Here is a 25453-nt window from a genome sequence, read left to right as displayed (position 1 = left end):
TATTAAGCTATATATAGCAACCTGAGATCCCTATGGTCAGCTGATAAACTATTCGTCCAAACCCACAAAGCTAATAACTCTGCTGGTGAATCCCTGTTTGCCAACTTTTCTGGCAAAACCTGGAATTTGTTGCCAAACTATATAATCCTACAATCCTCCAAAAGTCTCTTCAAAAAAAACTTCAAACAGTATCTCAAAGTGAATTGGCTATGCCCATGTACCAACCCTGATTAAGTTTTAAACTGAAAACATATTCTGTAATTATCATAACTTGTAACTATATCACCAAGCTCTGCTTCCAGTCTGATGTCTCTTACTTTTAATTGTGTCTGTCCATGAGAATTGTGAGTCCCTACTAGGGAACACTATCAAAGCCATTGTATATAATCACTTTGTTTCTATAATTGTTTGTTAACTTCTGTGTAATCTATGTAAGTTTGTCTATGTGGAGCTTTTCTCCCCAGGCCTCCTCTGAAAATGAACGTGTGTCCAGTCGGACTATCCCGGTAAACAAATGTAAAATAAATAAAAATAAATAAAATAAATAGAACACTAGGTACAATCCGTTATCATATGGCAACTAAGACAGGAAGACCAGAACAGCTAAAAAATAATGATGTGGTTGTGTATAGGAACTGATATTAAAGTAGGAAGAGAATGTGGGAAGGAGGAGATTATCCATGGGTGATACAGGTGCAGGGTCAGATATTGAGGAGGTGTTCTTTGAGTAGTTGTTTAAATTTGATGTTGGTGGGGGTTGTGAGCATGTTTTGTGGGATTGAGTTCCAGATTTTTGCAATGTGATTGGCAAATAGAGTCACCAAAAGAGTTACTAGACTTGTGGGTTTTTAGAAGTAAGTTTGTTGGATTAGCGGAGTGTACATGAGGCTTGGTAGGATAGGACTAGGTTTTTTAGTGATGGACAGGCATCTGGATGATAAGTGATGTTATAGGCAATTGTCAGTTGATTAAGTGATAGTAGATGTGGCAGTTTTAGCCAGTGAAGTTGTTTAAGGGCAGTGCAGTGGTGAGCTCTTTTGGGGAGGTTAGCAGCAAAAGGAACAATTTTGTGGTAGCAAGTCTCTAGTTTGAAAAGTTCTGATTTTCTAATGTTAGTAAAAATGGGGGAAGCATATAGAAGTGTGGACAGAAGGTGAGTTTTAGCTAGGGCCAGTTTGGTGTGAGGGGTAAGGAATGTTCTGGATCTATATAGGCAGCCAAGTTTAATATGTATCTTCTTGACTGTAGGGGTTATGAGTTTGCCATATCTTAATGAGCTGTCTGTTGTGACCCCTGGAAGTTTAGTGTTATCTACTGGATTGATTTTGGTGCCATTGGAGGAGAGGATATAAAGGAGGGAGGTTGGTTCTCTGGATTTATTATGTGTGAATATCATAAGCTTTGTTTTGTTTGGATTTAATATGAGCTGGTTCTCCTTGAGATATAATTCTGTATCTGAGAAGGCTTATGTTTTGAGTTGTAGTTCGGGATAGGAGGGGGCTGTACAGATGACTGTTGAGTCATCTGCATATTGAACTATGGTAGCGTGAGGGGTAGCGGAGTTAAGTTTATTTGTAAAGATGGAGAAGAGTAGGGGGCCGAGTATTGAGCCTTGTGGGACACCAGCAGTAATGGGTAGAGGAGGTGACAAGTCGTCAGCCCACTTGACAGCTTGCTGTTGATTAGACAGGTAGCTGTGGAACCAAGCAAGTGCTGAGGAAGACGTGTGTAGAGGCTAGTTCTTGCAGTAATATTTGGAGCGAGGTGGTGTTGAAGGCTTTAGACATGTTTAAGAATATAGAAGAGACAAGGTTATTGTTGTTTTTGTGGCTGTTGATGGTATCTGTGAAGCTTAAGTGAGCGGTCGTAGTTCAGTGTTTTGGTCTAAAGCCGTGTTGCGCATTGGAAAGCAGGTTGTTTTTTAGTAGGTAGGTTAGAAGTTGGGAATGCATACATTTCTCCAATATTTTGCTAAGGGGAGGAAAGTATAGCAATGGGCCTGTATTTGGTTATAGCTGTGGAAGGTCCTCCTTTCTGCAGGGGAATGATGTGAGAGACTTTCCATAGTACTGGTGCATATTGTTCAGTAATGGAGCGATTGATAAGCATGGATATTGGGTAGGAAATGGAGTTGGTTCCGAGTTTAAGAAATTAATTTGGGAGCTGATCGGCAGCAAGAGTAGTGGGTTTAAGATTGAGAAGGAGCTTTTTTATGTTTTAGTCTGGCTGGGTTAGAATGAGAAGGTGGGGAACTGGGGATTGGAAATAGTGGTATTGTTAGAGGAGAGTGGTTGCTGTTGTTTAATAAGGTTTGAACGGAGTTGATGAAATGTGTGTTGAAGTGGACTGCTGTTGATGTGTTGTTTTTTGGGATTGAAGGGGAGAGGGTGGAGGTTTGGCCGGGGATAGTAGTTTGATGGCCTTCCAGAATTTCTTAGGGTTATTTTTATGTTTGTGTTGGATTAGTGTGTAGTACAATTTCTTGTCATTATGGATTTTATTTTTGGCAAGATTTCTTAGTTGGCGGTAGTTCTGTAAGGAGGGCAGGGTTTTAGTGGATTTGTAGCTTAGCCATGCTTTATCTCTTTGCCTGTTTCTTCTTTAGCTGTCCAGCCTCCACTGGTCATCCCTCTAGAAGCAGGTAATAGCTCTGTAGATCATTTGGCGTCTACATCGGTTTCCACTGCCACAACCCCATCGGAGACCAGCATGGATTCATCTTTTCTCACATCCTTTGAGGATTTGCAGGCATATGCTCTGGATGTCAAGGTGGAACCACTGTTGATTATCTCAGAGGGCCCTGAGATAATCAACAGGGTCAGGGAAGGTCAGGAAGGAGGTTCCAGGTTCTCTTATCGAATCTCGCCAAGGGTCAGAACCTTCATTATTTGTTAGGGCTGATGCCCCTTTCAAGAAAAGACAAAAAAATGAAGCATGTTTTTGTCCATCCTAAGGATCCTCAAAAGGAATGGCAAGAGTTTACTCAGAGCTTGTTTTCTACCTTAATGACTCTGAAGCCTCCTCAAGGGGTTTGGTACCTGCTCCTCCTTGGACTGCTTCACCATCTAAATGGCAAAGATAACCAGATTCCTCAGATGAGGATTCATTTGCTGATGAGGGGTCTTTGTGCTATTCTTCACAGATGCCTTCACCTTTGGCTTGTGGTTCTGATGAGGAGGAGTCTGTTTGCCCTGAGTCTATTTTAAGGAATTGTCCTTTGAGGACACAGTTGCTAGGATGATGGAATACTTTAAGTGGGATTCTTCTCAAGTGTCGGATATTCCAAGAATATATTATGAGTTGCTTCAGGTGGATGCTCCTAAACCATCATCAGTTCCTCCTGCATTGGCTGCCTTGTTAGATAGTTTCATTGCTGCTTCCAAGTCTCCTGATTCCTTGCCTCCTGCACCTGAGAAACCTGATAGGCTCTGTAATGTTCATGAGGATTGTCACTTTTTATTTAAATGTCCTTCTGCTTATCCTACTGTGGTGTCATTATCTTCTAACAAACCTTCTAAACTTTTGCCGTCTTGCAAACTTTTGCCTTCTGATAAGGATATTAGGGCAATGGAGAGGATTGGTAAGAAAGTTTACACTGCTTCTACTTTGGCCTTTAGGGCTGTTAATTACCAGAATCACATGACCAGATATCCTCTGGTCTTGGTAGCTCAAGCTTGTCAGGTTATCTCTGTCCTCTCTGATTCTGATGGCACATCCTCTGCCTTATCTATTTTAGGTTCTACTTCTCAAGTATCTTGCCACTCTGTTAAGTGTAGCTATGATGCTGCTGATGCCTCTTCTAGGGCTGTGGCTTTTGGGCCTGTCATGAGGTGTGTTGGCTTTGTCTCTAGTCTGCCTGAGGACATTAAAGCCAAGTTGTTAGGTGCTCCTTTGGATAATAAACATCTTTTTGGGACTGCTGCTGCTGATCTGTTTAAGTCTCTTCAAGAGAAAGGCAAAGTCTTGCAGGACCTTAAACATATTTTTGCCTCTCCTATCCCTAAGTTCCAGAGGAATTGTCCATAAGGCTTCTTAGATTTCTGTGGCCCAGAAGCCTCTTTTATCTGATAAGCCTGCATCTCTTTGACAGTTTACCACTCCCCCTTCCCTTAGACCAGGTTCTTTTGTCCCTTAGGCTTTCCATTTGTCTTCCAAATTGGCATCTCATCAGTTCAGACTCTTGGGTTCTTTCTATCATCCGTCATGGTTAGTTCATGGTATGGAAGTCCCTCCCTTCTTTTTCAGGGATTCCTTAACCTCTTCTAGAGCAACTTCCTCATTTCCTGGAGGTTCTAGGGTCCCTGGTGAACCAAGGAACCATTCAACTTGTCCCCCCTCTTCAGTAGTGGGAAATGGTTTTAATTCCAGGATGTACCTGGTTCCTTGAAAGGAGGATACTCAGAGACCTATTCTGGATCTCTCCCTGCACAACACCTTTCTCAAGGTCCCTTGTCGGATGCTTACTCTTCAAATCCTGTTTCTTGTTTTACTACCTCAGGCTTTTCCGGTGTCTTTGTATCTGAAAGATGCTTACTTTCATATGCCTATTCATCCTGTTTTCAGGAAGTTTTTTTTACATTTCTTTGTGTCTTCCTTTCATTTTCAGTTCTCTGCTTTGCTCTTTGGTCTCTACTGTCCCAAGGGTGTTCACAAACTACGTAGCTCCCATGATTGCTTTCTGCAGGCTCCAAACAATTCAGATTTTTCCTTATCTAGGCAACCTGTTGTTTCAGGTGCCTTCTCCCAGTCGCCTATTACAGGATCTGGAGTTCACCATCTCTCTACTTCAAAGTCTGGGGTTCACTATCAACTTCCAAAAGTCTGTACTGACTCCCTTTCAGAATCATATGTATCTGGGATGCAGGATTCAGACAGTGCCAATGTTGGCCTCTCTTCCACCTCCAAAAGTTGGGTCATTGACAGCCTTCTTTTAATATCTTCTTCTTCTGACTGTCATGCCAACCAGGGAGATTCTTTGGGCCCTGGGATTCATGACCTCTTCTATTCGAACTCTTGCGAGACTGCATATGCAGGAGCTTTAATAGTACTTCAAGTCAGTTTGGTTGCAGCATTGTCACCCTGTGGATTTCAGTGTACCACTCCTTCCCTGTCTGAAGAAGGAATTTGTGTGGTGGATTCAACAGTTTGATCTCAACCCAGGCCTGCCCTTTCAGCCTCCAGTCCCTTCTCAAGAACTGTTCACCAATGCCTCAGACATCTGATTTTGGGCCTTCAAGCTTTTCACCCCATGTTCTCTCCACACCTCTTGAAGGTATACACAGACAACACAACAGTGATTTGATATGTCAACAAGCAGGGAGGCACAAAATCTTACCACCTCTGCAAGATAGCTCTTCAGACTTGGGAGGTGGCTCTCAGTTATCAGTTAACTCTTCAAGCAGTATACATTCCTTCAGAGCACAATCTAGTGGCAGACTGTCTGAGCAGGTCCAAAACACAAAGGCTCATGAATGGATGCTTCAAAGAGATCTGTTTCTGGACATAGCCCATCAGTGGGATATTCCTCGGGTAGATCTTTTTGCCTCCCCTCTGAACAAGAAGCTTTCTCTCTTCTATTCCAGACTGCCATGCCATCTGGCATGAAAAATCGATGCCCTTTCTTTTCCATGGAAGGGGATGCTTCTTTATGTTTCCCTCCTCTTCCTCTACTTCAAGAGTCCTGCAGAAGATTTATCTGGACTCCCCAAAAATCTCGCTAGTGACTCCCTTTTGGGCAATACAGCACTGGTTTCCCCTCTTAATGCATCTGGCCAGGGGCAATCACCACAAATTACCTCACCAGTTGGATCTTCTCACACAGGACAACAGGCTTCTCATCTATCCTCATTTTTCCACTCTTCAGCTGACATTGTGGGTGATAGGGTTTTGATCCCTTTCAGTCACCTCTTTTCTGAGGACGTGTTCAGGGGTTTAAAGGAGGCAAGGAAACCCTCAACCAGAAAAATCTTATATGGTCCAGATGGAAAAGATTTTCTGTCTGGTGCCATGTTCATAACCAGGACCCTTTTTCAGTGGGGGTCCCTCTGGTCCTCTCTTATTTGTGTGAGTTGCTCCAGTCTGGCCTGGCGTATTCTTCTGTGAAGGCCCATTTGTCAGCCATTTCTGTGTGTCTGCCCTTGAATCCTCCTTTGGCTTCTTATTTTTAGGTCAAACAATTTCTTAACGGCATCTTGCATATTAGGCCTCCAAGGAAACCTATTCCTCTTCCTTGGGACCTTAAGTTTGTTTTGAAAAAATTGACTCATACTCCATTTGAGCTTGCAGACTCTGCTTCTCTGCAACATTGTACTTGGAAGACTGTTTTGTTGTTGGTTCTTACTTCTGATCAGAGAGTTTCTGAGCTCTAGGCTCTTATGGCCATTCCTCTTTTTTTTTTTTTCAGAGGGACAGGATGTCCATTCATACTAATCCTTCTTTAATGCCCTAGGTAGCAAATGAATTGTCCTTGAATCAGTCAGTACAACTACCTTCCTTTTTCCCTTCTCAGTCTGCTAGTGAGAGGGTCCTGCATACTTTGTATTTGCAAAAAAGCTTAGGTACTAATTGGATAAAACTAAGGCCATTTGTAAGTCTGATCAGCTTTTTGTTTCCTTTCATCCCATGACATTGGGTTTGGCTGTTTTGACACAAACCATCTCCTCCTGAATATCCAAGGCCATTTCCTTTTGTTATAGTTTCCATGGCAAATCTGTATCTACTTATGTTAGAGCTCATTCAGCTAGGGCTGTTGCCTCTTCTTGTGCTTTCTTAAAAGGGTTGTATGCCAATTCCATCCTTAAAGCTGCTATTTCATCTTCAGTGCATACCTTTACTAAGCATTATGAGTTGGATATGGGTTCTAGGGCTAGATCAGGTTTTGCCGAAACCATTTTATGTGGGTTTGTTGAGGACTTTGTTCAGCTTTCCATGTTCCATTCTGTATCTTGAGCTTTTTCACTCTCCCTTCTGTTTAGAATACTGCAACAGTGATGTAGAAGGACATAGTACAGTTGTTTAAAATGTTGCCATCACAGTACATGTCCCTCTCTTCACTGTTGCAGTATTCGCCCTCTCCCTCCAACCCCTTCTTGTTGTTCTGATTTTTGTTTTAGATTTCCTTCTGGTTGAGGGTTTCCCGTTTTTCTTCTGCATTTTTCCTTCTGGATGTGCATGGACTCCTTTGTCCTGTGGAGACTGTTCTGTGCTGGGGCAATTCATTTCTGGGTAGCTACGTCCGTACATCCCTTTTATGCCATACATTATGTGCGAGGAGTATAAGTGTGATGTATGGCACATAAAACATCATTTGGCTTTGGTATAATGGCCGAGCATCAGGCTGCCCTCGGCGGGAAATCCCTTCCATTTAGAGTACTGCAACAGTGAAGAAAAGGACATGCACTGTTATGGTAAGATTTTGCACAACTGCACTATCCCTTTCCTAACAGTTAACACAGAGATCTGCAAGATACTTGAGATCACTAGTGTATTGTTTTCAAAATATATTTCCTTACTTCTGCAAAGGCTTTCTACCTTTAAGCTGTCTTAGGTGCTGTCTTAGGTGCAAAACACTGGAAACCTTCTTAGCTGTCTGCCATATCTTTTCATGATCAGCAAAGCACAAAACTATAAAAATAACTTGTCTGGGCTTTCCATTGTTGTGACCTAGTGGACCTGATGACATATACACTGTCTTAGAGGCCTGGAAAAGTCCTCTGGCTCAGTCAGGGCCTGCTGTGTCTCTCACTGATGACCATGAGTAATGGTGTTACATTCCTGTAGCTTTGCTACTTGCAAATTTGAGACAGCTTCTATGGAGATCATCTTTGCAGGCTTCAAAGCTGTTTGATGGGTTCTATTTATTTTTCTTATCTTTTCTGTGCCCTTGAGAACTTTGAGCACCAAGGCAAACAAATAGGCCATCTTTGCTTCCAGATGTGATTTTTGTGTGTTCTTGAGGCCTACCCAGGATGAGACATTCATTCATTATGTGAAGAGCTCCATTAGTCAGTATTCTGACTCATATTTAAGTTTAGGGGTGCTGGGAGAAAATAAATTCATTTATTGGACAAAATAGCCAGAGTGCCAAAGTCCCACTGCTCACTCCATGCAAAGTGGCTTTGCTCAGCACCCCCCCCACACACACACTCTTTCCCAGTTTTGAGAAAGATATTGACTTAGAGCTAGGATATCTATTTTCTGGTCTGGAGATACAGAGTGCGGTCTGTTGAAAATGTAAATTCGCAATTATAGATTTAATTATCACATGCATACCTCTGAACCTGGAAACATCAAAAATCTGGACAAGGCACATGAAAAATAGGTACAAATCTGTGTGCTGATTAACATAACATTTGCATACATAATTATGTAACCCCACCCACTCCAATGGAATTGTGGGATACCAACGTTCAAATGCAAACTGAAGGACAGACAACCAACATGTAGCACCCCTTCAGCCATTCCAATGTCCCATTACCTGGCTATTCTGTCTCACAATGAAAATAGACTTGGCAAGGGCTGCAGTAAAAAGTCCCTGTTTCTGCAATGCCCAGAATTGCAAATCAAAGACACATTATCCATAATGAAGAAATACCGCATTATCAGTTAATTTGTATGTTCCTGAATTATTGTTGAATATTAAGCATTAAGATCAGCACTTTCCTGCGGTAATTAATTGCTTACCACCTATGTATTGTGGAATGTCATGTCTCTAGCATGCCTACAAACAGCTAGCATTCCTGAGCATTACCTGACAAAATAAACTTAAAATGCATGAGATAAACAAACAGAAATATTTTGTGAACAGGGAAAACTATTAAAACTGCAAAAATAGCAATGTTATCAGTAAGAAGTATTCTCTACAATGGTAATTGTACATTCATAGTCTTTCCATAAACAGTATGATATATTGCACACAAGCCCAAGTTATATTTCTGCTAAACTTTCACAAACTACTTTTCATATCTTAAACTATACAACCTAGACATTATACTGTTAGAACACTTCTGTTAGAACACTTCTGTTAATCAGACATAAGCTTTCACATGACAACAAGAAATTAATTTATAAATGTATGTTTATTGGGATATTTACAGAAATATGAAACATGTTTAATTGTACAATTGGCAATAAAAATAACAGTGAATATACAGTGCAGGTTTTCTTCAACAACATCTAAGGTTTCATCTGATGTTATGTAACACTTTGAAGTCACTTGTTTTTGAAGTAAGTATATATGGAGATATTGTTTATTTTCATAATCACTAGCAAACAACAATCAATATCTTGGGTATACTGTGATGTAAACTCACATTGGCAATACATTTTCTTGTCTCCCACCATGTCATATCTCACCATACCACTCAGTAACATACAGGGCTGTCAGTTATGAAAACATAAAAACACATAAAAACATGGATCATAAGTAACAGATAGCTATTAATCTCTCCACTGCAGCACAACCTAGAGTCACAATTTTAGTGTTTTGTTAAAAACTCTTTCCACTTTCTATTACTTATACGGTCTCTTATTAACTGATAATTTGCTGAAAAATAAAAGGAAAAAGTGTAGAAAAAGTAGGATGTGTTGCACAAATGGCAAACCTAACTACCATTCTAGCCATCCATGTCTCACTGCTGCTACCATTGCCTACAGATATTCAGGGTAGCTGTAGTACAACAAACCAAACCACTACAGGGGTTGCCAGCTGCCCTGGTCATCTGGTCTGTCAGGTCACACGAGACAGTCCTTTAAAATGAACCTACATTTGGTCACAATTGCCAGTCCTTGAATTGTCTGTGTAGGAAATGTAATATGATTCTGCTCTCCTTAGCACACAGTGCAGGCTGTCTCCATAGAGCAAGATCTCAACAAACATCTAAATGAATCTGCAACAATTCAGATTGGCAGCCTGAGAATCATGACACAAGCATGCATGCATCCATCCATGTGCATGTGCGCGTACACACACACACACACACACACACACACACACACACACACACACACACATACACACACACACACCAGTTCCTTACATGCCTAAGTAGTTATTCCTCTGTTCAGCTTGGCGAACTACAGGCTCTTCTTCTGTTCGTTCGGCCCGCCAGCTTGCTCCTTTAATCCCGGCCGGCGAACTGCTCAGCTTCCTCCTGGCATGTTGCTGCCATTAATCCTGGCTGTCCGGCCGCCGCCATTAATCCTGGCTCGAATTCCCACCGTTTCAGGTGAACTGCTCAGCTTCCTCCTAGTGTTGCTGCCCCCTCTTACTGTTGCTGCCCGGCCGCTGCCATTAATCCCGGCTCGAATTCCCGCTGTTTCAGCCAGCCGGAAATGATGATGTGAGCTCTTTGAGCTCAATTCCGACTGGCTGGTAGCCTGGCGGAGCTGACGTCATTGCGCACGTGATGACTTCAGCTCCGACAGCGCGAAAATTTTAAAAATGCAAAGAAAAATCAGAAATGAAGGGGTGCCACTCGGGAATCATGGCACCCCTTCATTTGGACCCCAAAACTCGGTAAAAAACGAGTAATTCTGAACGGTTGGGAGGTCTGATCACATGCAATTTTTTTGCATTCAGTAACTGTCAGATCAAATCTCTTTTTTCTAAAATAGTAAAAAAGATGGTAAAGTTGGTCATAGATATAGTGGAATTCCTCCCTTATTATAAAAATTATACTTCAGGATGTAAAACCTTGGGAAAAGAGCACAACACCACTGAGTTTGAAAGATTATTTAAATAATTATTAGTTGGGATGACTTGGCATCTAATAATTCATTAGGCATCCCTGTTTATAGTTTGAGGGTCCCTGTTCACACAGTTTCCATTTTAGTGATTCTGTCACTTTGTATGCATCCATTAGGGTACAAGTACCCACTGTGTTCATATATTCCCAGTGTGTGTGCTGCTGGGTCAGTCAGTTCAGCACAGGCATTAACAGGTTTACACTGCCCCATATTACCCCCCCCCACACACACACACACACACACAAAAGAAGGGGGTATTCCACAATCCTTTGCGTTCTTCAAATCCTTGGTAGTCCTTTGTGCGTTTGGCTGCACTATACTGATCAGGCCTTCCCTTGAAGAGCTCTGTTTCTCACACTATGCCTTGCATGCATAATGTAATCCATTAGCATTGCTGGTCCCTGAATTATGCTGCAGAAATGTAGTCTTCAAGTTTGGGATAGTAACACAGTCTGTTTCCTCCACATACCCTGTTTCATTATCATAGTTGTGCAGAGTGTCTCTTCAAATTGGGGTGGGGCAGCATTTTCCATCACGTGAACAGACTCTGCTACACTGCCCTGTTCTTTTTGAATCTGGCTGAGTTATAAGCACTGATAGCACCATGAAAAAATAGAGTTTAATGTCTGCTGTATGTGTATTGCATGGAGAAATACGAGATATTAAGACAGACACTATATTGTACAATATCATATCTGTATTAGTCAACCCACTGAACAAGTACTGGCACATTTATAGGATTCATAGAAGCTTCAAGGAAGTTTATTCTCATGATCATTAATGCCTTGTCAGTGCCTACCACAGGCTGTACCCCCTTTTTTCTCAAGGACAGTTTGCCCCAAAATAAATTTGAGAACATCCATCCAGTCAAAGTTCTCTTTGAAAGATGATAATGCATCACACTGCTTAACCTACAGGAGCAGCTTTTTTTCAAAGGTGGGAGTGGCCATGTCTAATGACTTCCTGTTATGTTCTGTTTATATTCTGGTGAAGATTTAGGTCCCTAGTCTTGATGCTTGCTAAGCTATTATCCTAGAAAACATATAGGAGATGAAAGAAACAGATTTTCTAAGGTCACTATAGGTGAGGCACAGGTCGGTACTCAAGAAGCTGTAAGACACAGAGTAAAGGGATAGGGCTTCTAGCCTCTTGGTAGCTCAGGGTCTTTTAACCTGAAATCTTATTTAGAATCTCTAGGGCTTCTTTAGCTGTTTGATATGTCATGTGAGGTGCATCCTGAAAGGGTCATTGTACTTTACAATTGGTCCAGTCAGTAGCAAATATAAGGGAACAATGACCTCTTTAGATCTGGATAATACTCTTGGCTGTTAGTTGTACAAAGTAGAAGGATTTTCTGACTACAGTTGCCACACGATGATTGAAGGAAAGAGAGCTGTCAATCCAGATACTCAGGCCCCCGACTACATCTTTGTTTAATAGCAGAGTATAGTCTGTACGTTATGTTGAGCTCAGGGTTGTTTGCCAGGTAAACCAGTACAATTTAATTTGGGCACATTTTGAGTGCACTAGGCATTAACTAAGGTTATTTCTGAAGGGTATAGGTGGGAAGAGGAGGTACTGGCAATAACAGCCAGATGTTATGTGATCCTATCTCGCCTACATTCTGTACTGATGGGTTCGGAGCCGATCCTCGGCTCCGACTCGGCACGCTATACTATAGAGCGAAGTCTCTAATTGGCTGAGCTATTCTACATCCCAGGATGCACCACTACTACTTCCCCAGATCTCGTTTGCCGCTTGACAGCAATAGACGTGGTCTCGACTTGGCTGGGCTAAGTACTCTTTACTGACTAATTTTCTGTCAGAATTTTGCTAATTTTTCAACCAAAAGCTGTTTTAACAGCTACTAAACGCTTTTTGAGTAGTTTGTGTGAATTTGGAGTTTGTGTGGATTTGTTGTTAGCGTTAGGTTCCCGCTTAAATCAGGGATTTCCTCGCGCTCTATTTCAAGCATTTTTACAGCATTTTTTGTTACAAAAAATTTTGTTTTGTGGTATTTGTTCCTACTAAACGTCAAGGTTCCATTTTTAGTTAGAGGGGCCTTGCCCTCACGCTCCGCCTGAGCTGTGTTACAGTTTTTCGCCTGTGTGATTTACTGGCCTATCCTGTTTAAATTAGAGGGATTTGGCATCTCTGTGTGGTTAGTGTTACTGATTTTTGGTGTGTGTATTTGTAGTGATGTCGAAGGAACATAGGCCTTCGGGTTTTAAAAAATGTACCAAGTGTGGGTACAAGATGTCAATCACAGATGATCACTCTCTATGTGTTTATTGCTTAGGCCCTAAGCACCTTCAAGAGTCGTGCAGTGTATGCCACGCTTTTTCTTCTCGTGTCCTCCAAGAGAGGAAAAACAAATTGATATTGAAGGGGCTTATCACCCATTCTTTTGAGGAGGCTTTATCTTCTTCCCCCTCTCCTTCCAGGAAGAAGAAGTCTTCGGCTCCGACCAGTCCGTCGGAGCCGACAGCAAAGAAATCAAGGCAGGCTTCTCCGTCGGCTCCACGGACTTCGGAGCCGAGGTCGGAACGGTCTGCCTCGATGCCTCCAGCCTCGACTCCTCTGTCTTCGAGCCGAGCGCCGAGCATCGAGAGGCGGGTCACCTTCTCCGGCTCCATTGGTTTCGGAGCCGAGAAAGGTCGCTCGCTCAGACTCTTCTACCTCGGCGCCGAAGTCCCCGTCGGCTCCGAGGGAAATTGCTGTGCTGGCGGAATCTCCCTCGGCGCCGATATTACTTGAGACTATTCGGAGCCGGCCCCCCAGTCTTTCGGAACCGGCGGAGAAGTCAACTCGGGCCCGATCGGTCTCTTCTCGGTCTTCGAGGATGTCCGATTCGGATATAGACAGGGTGCTTCAAAGGCTGTTCCAGTCTCCAGCTTTCCAAAAGTTAGTCTCGGCTCCAGCTCAGTCGGCTCCGGAGCCGATTGTCCACCCTGTTGTATTGGTTCCTCCTCCAACAGCCTCGGCACCGTTGGAGTCAGTGCTGGTGGAGCCAGTGGAGGTTCTCGGGTCGGCTCCGACCCTTACTCCAACCCCGACCTTCGGGTCAGAGTTCGGTACACGGACCTCCTCGGTCGGCCCCGGGGGTGACGCTTCGGGTCCGATGCTTTCGGTTCCAAGCCTCCCTGTTGGTGCGGCGGCTGCGGGAGTGCCGTCTGCTGTTGTGGCCTCGGGGGTCGGACCTTCCCAGGACTCGGGGGGGTCCAGCCTTCAGGGCCATGAGGAGTGCTTTAGCCAAATCTTCCTTGGCTACCTCCACCATCTCTCCGGCACCTTCCTTTGGCACGGAGACTTGTTCCTTTGTTGTCCCCCTGTCTCAAGACAGCGGAGCCCTGGGGCCTGAGGTCACCCCCATTGGGGATTCCTCCATTCCTGGGGGTCCTTCCGAGGATTCTTCGGAAGAACCTCCCAGGAAGAGACAGTGCAAGAGGAAGCATGTTGACTCGCCTGATGAGTCTCTCACCTCGGACACCGACCTCGATGATGCGGAGGGGTCCCCCAAGTCGTCCTCGGATGATGTCTCCTTCGTGGACATCTTGGAAATCCTCAAGCAACGAGGTGACTGGTAGTCCAAACCCCCTTCCGCTGAGGAGTCGGTATTCTTCAAGGCCTTTGGGGCTCAGCCTTCCGCCTCCTGGGTGTCTCCACCCTTCGATGAGCTCCTGGATTTGATCTCTCGAAGGGCGTGGGAGCACCCGGATTCTGTGGAACCGGTGCCAGCTTGCCCGAATAAATTTCTGTCAGCCCCCCCTGAAAAGGATTTCTTATCTAAAGGTGTAGCCGTAGATGCCCTGGTGGTGGCATCTGCTACCCAGCAAGATGTGGCAGAGGCTTCGACGTCTGTCCATCCTCCTAATAAAGAGTCCAGGAGTATGGATCGGTATGGGAAGCGCACCCTTACTTCAGCAGCCTTTACTTTAAGGTCACTGAATTATCTGACACACTTCACCAGACTTCAGAGGGATCTGGTCAAGGAACTTTCAGATACCCTCTCTGGTAACCTACCTGAGCAGCTGGCCCAGACGGTTAGCTCTCAGTTGGCTATTCTATCATCTATATCGAACTCGTCCATGAGGCTCATTTCATATGCGGCCGAAGGGGCGAGTAGAGCGGCGGGTACAGGTGTTGCTCTACGGAGACAAGCCTGGCTCCGCCTGTGTCATTTTGCGGAGGCCTTCAAATCTTCCTTTGCCGACGCTCCCTTTGATGGGTCCTCCTTGTTTGGACCCAAGGTAAAGGACACCTTGACCCGCTGTGAACAAGAGGGTAAGACTTTGACTGCCGTAGGGGCACGGTTTTCCACTCCCTTCCGGCCTTATCCCAAGGCTAGAAGAGGGGGGAAAATGTGGTTCTGCAAATCTCAGAAGACTTACCCCTCACAGCAGGATGATCCCCCTTCTAGAGGCAGAGGAGGGGAAAATTTTTCAGGAAGACGCCATCCCAGAGGCAGCAGAGGCCCCCGCAACACTGGAGACCGCGAGTCCTTTCATGGCTCCTCAACCTTCCAGCATCCCTGAAGGATTGCCCGACTGCGCCGCTCCGGAGCCAGTCGGGGGTTGTTTTTCGAGGCACCTAAAGGCCTGGGAGAATATCACTCAGGACCGATGGGTGCTCCGAATCATTGCCGGAGGTTACAACATCCCCTTTTTTCAGCCCCCCCCCCCGCCATCCCAGAAAATCCCGGACCCACCACCCAGTCAACGGGATCTCGCAGCCATCGAAATTTCAAAGCTGTTCAAAAAGGAGTCATCCAACTGGTCCGCGAAGACCAGACTGGATTAGGGACTTACTCAAGATTCTTTTTGGTGCCAAAAAAGACCGGGGACATGAGGCCCATCTTGGATCTCAGCAAACTCAACCGTTCTGTCAAGAAGTCCAAGTTCCGGATGGTCACCTTACAATCCATTCTCCCGCTGCTGGAAGAAGGTATTTGGATGTGCTCCATAGATCTCAAGGATGCCTATTATCATATCCTGATAGATCAGGCGTCCAGGAGACACTTGCGCTTCAGCCTAGGAGACAGTCATTTCCAGTTCTGTGCACTGCCCTTTGGTTTCACCACAGCCCCCAGGGTGTTCACCAAATGTTTGGCGGTGGTGACTGCTCACCTGAGAAGTCTAGGATTCCAGGTGTTTCCATACCTAGACGACTGGCTCCTAACTGCCACTTCTAGGCGTCTACTCTTACAGAACCTGGCAGCCACTATATCTCTAGGCAACTCCCTAGGAATCACCTTCAGTTGGGAAAAGTCTGTGTTGCTGCCATCTCAGCGCATACGGTTTATCGGAGTAGAGATAGACTCAAAGCAAATGCGGGTCTATCTTCCTACAGAGAGGATAGAAATATTACAATCTCAAGTCCGAGCATTGCTCCTCAAACGCCGAGCCCCAGCCAGGATGGTCCTACAACTGTTGGGTTCCATGTCGGCTACCGTTCTTCTAGTTCCCTTAGCTAGATTGCATATGAGGATTCTCCAGTGGCTCCTGTCAGTCCAGTGGTCTTATCAGGATCTCCCTCTCAGTCACCTCATTCTAATCACGGAGACGTGCAAACAGGACCTCCGTTGGTGGCTTCTTTCCTCCAACCTGGATCAGGGGCGACCCTTCGTTCCTCCACCTCCAGTGGCCACTTTGACTACGGACGCCTCCCAGACAGGTGGGGGACATTACCTGGGCAGGTCAGTCCAAGGCAAGTGGCACCCCGACGAGTTCCCTCCACATCAACATACTGGAAATGAGGGCGGTGCTTCTATCGCTACAAGCACTACACAGTTATCTCCCTCAGGGCATGATTGCCGTTCAGTCCGACAACATGTCAGTAGTCTGGTACCTGAACAAGCAGGGAGGGACCAGGTCCTACCCCCTTTGCAGAGAGGCCATGAAAGTATGGGATTGGGCGATTGCAACCAACCGTTTCTTGGTAGCAACACACATTCCGGGGAGATCCAATGTGATAGCCGACAGACTGAGCAGAACTATTCTCTCCCCGCATGAGTGGTCTCTGAACGACAGAGTCGCAACTCAGATCTTCAGAAGATGGGGAACCCCTTGTTGCGACCTCTTTGCAACTCCTCTCAACACGAAATGTCAACAGTTCTTCTCTCTCACCCCAGTTCCGGGGGGGTTTCCCAAGGACGGCCTAGTCCAAGCTTGGCCCACCGGCCTACTGTACGCCTTTCCACCGGTTCCCCTTCTTCCCAGGGTGATCCAGAAGGCGATTCACTTGCAGAGCAAGATGATTTTAGTTGCCCCATACTGGCCTCATCAAGTCTGGCTGCCCTTTCTTCGTTAATACGCATTGGACGGTCCATGGTTCCTGGACCAGGTTCCAGACCTCTTGATTCACCAGTCGGGACAGCTTCATCAGTCCCTTCACTCGTTGAGGTTAACAGCTTGGCTCCTCCACTTCCGACCATAGTCAGGAACCAGGTTTTGGATTCAAAAGTCATACATATCTTGTCCTCGGCTCACAAGAATTCGACTAAAGAAATGTATAACAGCAAATGGAAGAGATTCGCCATTTGGGCCCAACTCCAGGGATTAGATCCCATTACTGCCCCGGTGTCAGAAGTTTTGAAGTTTTTAGCTTCTTTATTCAATAAAGGTTCTTCGGTCTCTACCATCAAGGTTCAATTGGCAGCTATTTCTAATTTTCATGAAAGTATAGACCCACCTTTGATGAGCAGTAAGTTGTGTAAAGCCTTCATGAAAGGTGCTGGGCTGCTACGACCTCCGATTTCTCATCCCGCTCCAACGTGGGATCTTAATTTCGTATTGGGTGCTTTGACCTCTTCCCCCTTCGAACCGGCAGCAACTTGTGACTTGAAATTTCTTTCTTGGAAGACTGCTTTTTTGGTGGCAATTACATCAGCCAGAAGAGTTTCGGAACTTCAAGCCCTATCTGTCAAACCACCGTACCTGGTTTTTCACAAGGATAGAGTATCCCTCAGGCCTAATCCATCCTTTGTTCCCAAAGTTTTTTCTAGTTTTTGTCTTCAACAGTCATTGGAACTCCCAGTTTTCTTCCCAAACTACTCAGACAGAGCGGAATACATCTTCCACTCATTGGATGTTCACAGGCAATTGCGTTTCTATTTAGATAGGACGCACCAAACACGGAAAACTGATCAGTTGTTTGTGTCCTTTTCGGACAATAAATTGGGCAAAGCCATCACGAAGGTCACTATTGCCAAATGGATCAGGGACTGTATCAGTCATACTTACCTTCTTTCTAATAGAGAGCTTACAACCTCTGTGAAAGCTCATTCTACAAGGGCTATGGCTACTTCGACAGCCTTTCATTCCAAGCTTGCCATTAGTGACATTTGTGCTGCGGCTGCCTGGTCTTCTCCTCACACCTTCATTTCTCATTACAAATTGGATGTGGCATCTCGGGGGCGAGCTTCCTTCGGTTCCACAGTTCTCAGGAGTGTTTTCCAGTGAGCCACCCAGGAATCAGGTGCTAGGGACGCTGTCCCATCAGTACAGAATGTAGGCGAGATAGGATCACATAACATCTTTTAGTTATGTACTTACCATAACTTTAGATGTTTGGGATCCATCTCGCCTACATTCCTAATAACCCACCCTCCTTCCCCCTGCCTTGGAGATCAGAAGAGACCGAACGGTTCAGTTTAGCCATTTCATCTTGAAACACCTGGCAATGTTATTTCAACTGTCTATGTGTGTGTGCATGTGTGCGGACAAACAAGATCTGGGGAAGTAGTAGTGGTGCATCCTGGGATGTAGAATAGCTCAGCCAATTAGAGACTTCGCTCTATAGTATAGCGTGCCGAGTCGGAACCCATCAGTACAGAATGTAGGCGAGATGGATCCCAAACATCTAAAGTTATGGTAAGTACATAACTAAAAGTTTGCAGTCGTCTGCAAACTTAGTTAACCAGAGGTCCCTATTCTCATTTTGGAGATAAGTGAAATTCTTATATGAAATGAATTAAATTTACATGTTAACTTCTGCACAGTTATGTTTCTTACGTGCTTACACATGCAGTGTATTTTTGTAGTTTTGAGAGGTGGGATAACAGATCTGTTGCCCAGACACCAGATTCCCTAGATATATTAGTAAACCTACACTGTATACATGCTCTACAGTTGTTTCATTGCTCATTTAACAAACACATTTTGTGGCAGGTTGACGGAATTAATTTAGGAGTATTTTGTAAACTGATACTTTTATTTCACTGTTTTAGCAAACTGACACAGATGATAACTTGTGTATGCCTTTGTGCCTAATTTTACAGTGATTCAGAAGGACAGTTTATATCACCTTGCGGCTCCTGCAGACAGACAATGAGAGAGGTAAGTAGTTATACTGGAGTATATGTTCATTACTGAAGAGCCGACCTGAATCAAATGCAGTCAGGAAAATATTTTGGAGGCATATGGTAGCAATGTTTTAGATATCAGTACTTTAGAAAACAGTTTTGAAAGAAATGGGGTCCAGTCCAATGCAATATGACTCAGTCAGAATTCTCAAAAGATCTGAAGAAAAAGCAAGGAACACTACCAACTCTACTTGAAGCAGATCAGAAGTTATTATAGAGTTAACATTTGGATTTCAAGATCATAGGATCATAACATCATAGGAGATTACTAGGCTATCAACCTAGAGGTCATTTTAAGCCTAACCGTTTCATCCCAATGTAATACCATAGAAATGCTAGTCAATAACTAAGATTGCATTTAGTGATGACTGTCCATGTCCAGGAGGGTGGTGGGCTCTATCCCTGGTAAGAATTTACGGTGCCTCATCCACTGTTTCAAGTTTCTCTTGAACAGTGTCATAGAGGTGCTCTGTTTCACATGAATTAGTAGCCTGTTCTAGACGCGGCAGTCGCTGAGAGATAAATCTGTCCATCCAGCATGTCCTATTTAAGTCGCACACCATATTTAGGTCCCTGGAATGGGTAGTCCTAGTCCCGTTTGATGTACAGATATTCAGCAAGTTCATTAGGTTTGGGTCTTGAATTGCCCTGTAGGCCAGGCATAAGTCACCCCTAAGAAGTCTATATGATATGGTGTATAGTGACAGGGACTTTATTCAGTCTGTGTAAGGCACATGCTGGAGCCCCTTGATCTTCTTTGTTAAAAACCTCTGAGGTCTCTCTAATTGCTGCAGGTGATTAGTACAGTACATGCCAAATGAGGCGTTATACTCAACTATAGGCCAGATAAGTGCCAAGTATAGGGGAGTTATAACTTCTTTTGCTCTCAAAGCGATGACTTTACTAATCAAGTATGCTATGTAGAAAGCTTTCCTTACTACAGTAGGCACATGGTGGTCGAAGTTAAGGTTGCAGTCAACTTGTGATCCCAGACCCCTTACCACTTCATGGGTACTTATGGTACTGATGTTGATTTGATAGTGTGAGGGGACATTGTATGTGCCGAAGGGAATGATGATGCATTTCTTTGTATTCAATTTGAGACTGTGACTAATATGCCAGTTGTTGATCTGCGTGAGACCTTCCTGGAGTATACTGACATTCAATGATTGCACCTAGTTTGCAGTCGTCTGCAGACTTGGTCAGCCACAACTCCTTAGTTTTGACCTGAACATCTGAGAAGTATATACCAAACAGTACTGACCCCTGTAGCACCCCACTGGTAACAGGTCTGCTAGTTGATGTTGAGCCACCCACTTTGATCATGTGTGGCCGGTTTGTGAGCCAGTTAGCCTCCCATCTCACAACAAAGGGGTTTACATTCGGTTTGCCAATTTTATCAGTAATGCCTGAATGTGGGATTGTGTTGAAAGCTTTTGCCAGGTCAAGGTATGCTGTGTGCACAGATTTGCCCTCGTCAGTGGCCTTGGTCACATTTTCAAAGAAATCCACTAGATTTAACAGATGTGATCTGCCCTTCACAAAGCCAGACTGGCAGGATCCAGGGTTTGGAGGTCACCTATGCTTTTATTTATGATATCCGTAATGATACCTTCCATGGCTGGTCAGGCTTATGGGTCTGTAATTCCCTGGGTCTTTTGCTAGGCCACCTTTGTGGAGGGGAATAACTGTTGCTATTCTCCATTCTGCAGGAACAAAACCTGTGGTTAGGCTATGACTGAAAAGGGTAATTAGTGGTGATGCTAGTTCATGTTTTAGCCTGTTTAGAAGACAGCCTGGGATGTTGTCTGGTCCCATAGAGGCTGTGTTTTTTGCCGTGGACAAAACTTTGAAGACCTGCTCTTCAGATATGTAGGGTGGGGGAAGGTTTGTTGTAAGTTAGGAGGGGATAAAGGAGTGAAATGTTCATGAAACCTATTCACTAGCAGGTTTGCTATCTCTGTGGGGTCAGTGTGTGTGATAACGTTGGCCACTTGTTCTGCACATGCTTGGGTCCTACCCTTTAGATTACGTACATAGCTGTAAAAGCCCTTATGGTTATCCTTGGCTGTACTTGCTAAGTTTCTTTCAAAGGAGCCCTTGGAAGATTTGACAAGTTGTCTTATTCACCTGTTGAGGCAGAGGAGGGTGCTTTTTTCATTGTTGAGGCCTTGCCTTTATCTTCTTGGACAGTAACTTTTTGCATTTATTGTAAAGTTTGTTGATGCGGGATGTCCACCATGTCAGCTTGTTTTTACTTGGGGCTGTGGCTTTGATTCTTTCTGGTACGGCCAAGTTTATACACTTACGCAAGTGATTGTGCAAGGTTTTAGTGTAAACTTTGACTTAGTTACCACTTCCAGCTTGGGGTGGGACTTGGAATGCATTTATACCTTCAGCTAAGAGGGTATAGTTTGCCTTGTTGAAGATTTTTAGTCTGATTTCACCCTTTGTGAGTTCTGGTGTTAGTGCCAGCTCAAAGGTGAATGGTTTGTGGTCAGTTTTAACTAATGAAGGTCCAGCAGTTGCAACAGTGCATCTGTTTGACATGTTGGCGAGAACCAGATCCAAAATGTTTATTCCCCTTGTCAGGGTATGGACAGTTTGTTCAAGGGCATTTGAATTAACAGTGTCAAGGAACTTTTGCACTAGCAAGTTAGGGCTACCATAGGTTTCCCAGTTGATGGTGAGATAGTATGTTGCTCAAGGGTAGAGACATACCTGCTTGGGACACATACTCAGAGTGCTCAACCATGTCTCTCTTCATATAGTCCAGTGAAGTACGTCTCAGGTCATTCACACTAACATGAACTATGACAGAGTCATAACAGTACTTGTTGCTGAGAGACCTGAGTGCATGCGTGATCTGACAAATTCTGGCACTGGCCAGGCAGCTGACCATGACTTTCGCTTTGTACACCCTAGTGAGTTGGACATCTGTGTGTCTCACTATTGAGTCTCCAGTGACAAGAAAAAATGTTTTTGAGTGTTATGCCTTACTGGCTTGGTGAGTGAGACATTGGTGTTGCTATGTGTCATGGGTGCTGTAGGGACTGTGTTAGTTGCAGCAGTTTTGTGTTTGGAGGTCTCTGGTGTTTTGTAATTTTTTTCAAGAGAACCTCCACGTATGTAGACTTGCGTGTCTGATGCATGCTATGTGTATGAGTAGTGGTACTATGAGCATGTAGATGGTAGATATGAGTGCCATTCAAGACAATGGTAGCTACATGGAGCCTGAAAACTGTAATTTAATCTTAGTGGGCCACACACCTTTTTATTGCAGCCCAAGAAGAAAAAACCTCTGGTATTCCTCCACAGCAAAAATCCACCACGATAGAGTCCTGTGTCAAACAGAGAGCAAATTTAATGAAAAAAGTAAAAACAGCATTAAAATTCCATAGTGCTAAAACGATAAGCGCTTTCGGCTGTTTAGCCTTCTTCAGATCATTATCTTTTGGTAGCAATGCTTAATATTTTTACTAAAAACTAACCAATAAGGTTTAAAATCAATTGACTTCTAAACCAATCATGTCAATTCATTCTTAGTCTTTATTAGAATATCCAGTAATCTTTCTTTGCACTACTAAGTAGCCAATAGCTATGATTTAAAATTGGCGCCAAAAGTATGCTGATGTACTGTGTTGGCCCATCCTACTTCAGCTATATGCCAATATGCACTTCTCTGTCTATTTATTTACTGGCTATAAGTGCCGAATGTATCATTCCAATAGATTTAGTTTTGCATAGCTTCCCTGTTTCCACTTTGCTGCCATCCAGTGGCCAAAGTGTAATACTAACTTTTTAAAAGTTTTTCAGAAGCTTTTGTTTCCATTATTGCATGGCTTCCCTGTTTCCACTTTGCTGCCATCCAGTGGCCAAAGTGTAATATTAGCTTTTTAAAAGTTTGTCAAAAACATTTGTTTTATTTTTCTTTGCTTATCATATATAAACTTACTATAATTAACTTCAAATAACAGGTCGCCTTTCTGGCATTTTATGTAAAATCTTCTTTTACAGTTATCTATTTCTCCAGATATACGAAACAATTCTTATCCATGGCTACCAAACTATTAAAATATTACTGACACAGCCAAAAGCATGGTCGCTATGTCAACTCTACTTCCGTCAGCACAGAAATGCATAACTGCACATTACAATTTTAGTTCTTTTACTACATAAACAGAGAGTCCATTATTCACTAAATAATCTCTAGATATTTAAATATATGGAATGACGTCCCTATTCACTGCCTTGATAGAAAACAATGTCCAAATATACCTGTTGTGGAATTATCACTATTATGAAACGAGAACATGCACACATCCTTAGTGAAAATTCATATTCAGATCTAAAGTACTTTCCATATCAGAATTAATAAATATTTATGTAATAACTGAATATTATTATGCTTATTAAACTTGTTAATATGCTTGTTGTTTTGTATTTGATGAACCTAACAAAACTAGAATATATACATTATTATGTCATAATGTTAGCTAAAAGGAAAAAATATATAAATATTGATTTGATCTAAATAAACATGAGTAAATTATAAGTCTAGGGATTCTGAGTGGTAATAGTATTCCTTCTAGTTTTTAATATAGGTTTCAATGGAACTATAGTGTTTAGTCCAGGGGGACGATTTGCTCTCATATTAGTTATCCAAGATATTTCACGTAGTTCGGTTCGATTATGGACATCTCCTCCTCTATTGGTATGGATAACAGTTTCAATTGCTTTAAAAAGGAAGGAATTAATCGGATGTTGTGTTATATGCACTGCTAGTGCATTGTTTGGTTGCTTTTGTCATATATCTCTTAAGTGTCGTAGTATACGATCTTTAAGCTTCTGATCTGTCTTGCCTATGTAAAAAGCATTGCATTGATGGCAAGTGGTCAAATACACTGGATGTGCTGTGGTGCAATCAGCCTATACATTGAAGTGATATTGTTTATTTCCATAAGTGGAGACAAAGACATTTGAACTGTCAATGTAAGGGCAGGCTTTGCATCTACTACATTTAAAAGTACCCCTTCTGTCTGAACGTATATTTTGTGTGGGGGTACCATCTCTATTGCATATGAGTCTTTTCAAATTTTTCTTGTTTTTATACTGAAATCTCGGTTGCTCTCCTACTATATGTTTAATTTTCTCATCCATTGTTAATATTGACCAATGTTTTCTTATTATATCACATAACTGTTTATTGTCTGAACTATAAGTTAACAGACAATTCAACTGTGGAATATGGTTATCAAAAACAATGGCTTGCTGTGAAGAAGTGTTCTTCTTGGAGAAATAAGGTTGGCCTCTGCCTTTCCTTATTTCCTGAAAATTTTGTTTGAGTCTTAAATTTTTATCTGAGTAGGACCTTTCCTTAAGGTATCTCCGTACTTTGTATTGTTCTTCAACGAATTCCTCATCTTTAGTGCATAATCTAAATGCCTGTAGAACTTGATTTTCATAGATGTTTTTAAAAATATGTCCAGGGTGCATACTTTGTTTATGTAAATAATGGTTTCTCCAGGTGTCTTTCCTATGGATGCTTGCATTTATGCCTTCCTTAGAATCTAGGTAGACTTTTACATCCAAAAAATTCTATTTCTTGATATGATGAACTTGCTTTGAATATAAGGAAATCAGTACTTCCATTAATGTAATCGACGTAGCTATTCAGCTCTTCCATCTTTCCTTGCCATATGATAAAGACATCATCAACAAAACGACCATAGTACAGTTGATGTGGGAGCCATATATTATTTTCCGAGAAGATGGTTTCTTGCTCCCATTCTGCTAATACCAAGTTTGAATAACTATTAGCACATGGCATACCCATGGCTACTCCCCATGTTTGTAAATAGAAGTCTTCTCAATAGATAAAGGTGTTTTCTAGAACAAGTTCTAGCAGAGCACATATTGGATCTGCTGCTATATTGTGTCTTCTTAGGAAAGTATTAATAGCATGCAAACAATAGTCAGTAGGAATAACTGTGAACAAGCTGGTAATGTCCATGATTAGCAATATAAGATTTTCAAACACTGTCAGGTGTTTAGTTTGTTCGAAAAAATCACTCAAAAATTGACCAGTGTCTTTCAGAACTTTCTTTGCAAACGGTAATGCCTTTTTCAACTCATTTTCTATAAACATAGATAGCGGTTCCGTTATCCATTCTCTACCAGAGACAATGGGTCGTAAAGGAGGATCATGTAAGTCTATGAATGTTGGGTATTCCACTTATACTGGAGTATAAGGGATGAGGTGTATCAAAAAATTCATATTGTTCTTGAGTAATACGTCTTTCCATTAAAAGTTCATATAAAATACTACGAAAGAGTGTAATTTTT

The 25453-nt window shown here is 43.0% G+C and overlaps 1 protein-coding gene across 1 annotated transcript in view; it reads left to right on the top strand.

Moving 5' to 3' along the window:
• The window catches only part of LOC122793600 (cytidine deaminase-like), a 204381-nt gene that overhangs the window by 126457 nt on the left and 52471 nt on the right, over positions 1–25453 (top strand). Inside the window, exon 3 of the mRNA XM_044061772.1 lies at positions 19025–19082. Coding sequence (XP_043917707.1) covers positions 19025–19082 — 58 coding nt within the window. The remainder of the gene's footprint in view (positions 1–19024; positions 19083–25453) is intronic.

This window comes from Protopterus annectens, chromosome 2.part0, assembly GCF_019279795.1.
Source record: "Protopterus annectens isolate FY-2018-M chromosome 2.part0, PAN1.0, whole genome shotgun sequence".
NCBI lineage: Eukaryota > Metazoa > Chordata > Ceratodontiformes > Protopteridae > Protopterus > Protopterus annectens.
Note: the sequence above shows the minus strand (reverse complement) of the source record. Positions and strands in the feature narration are given on the sequence as shown.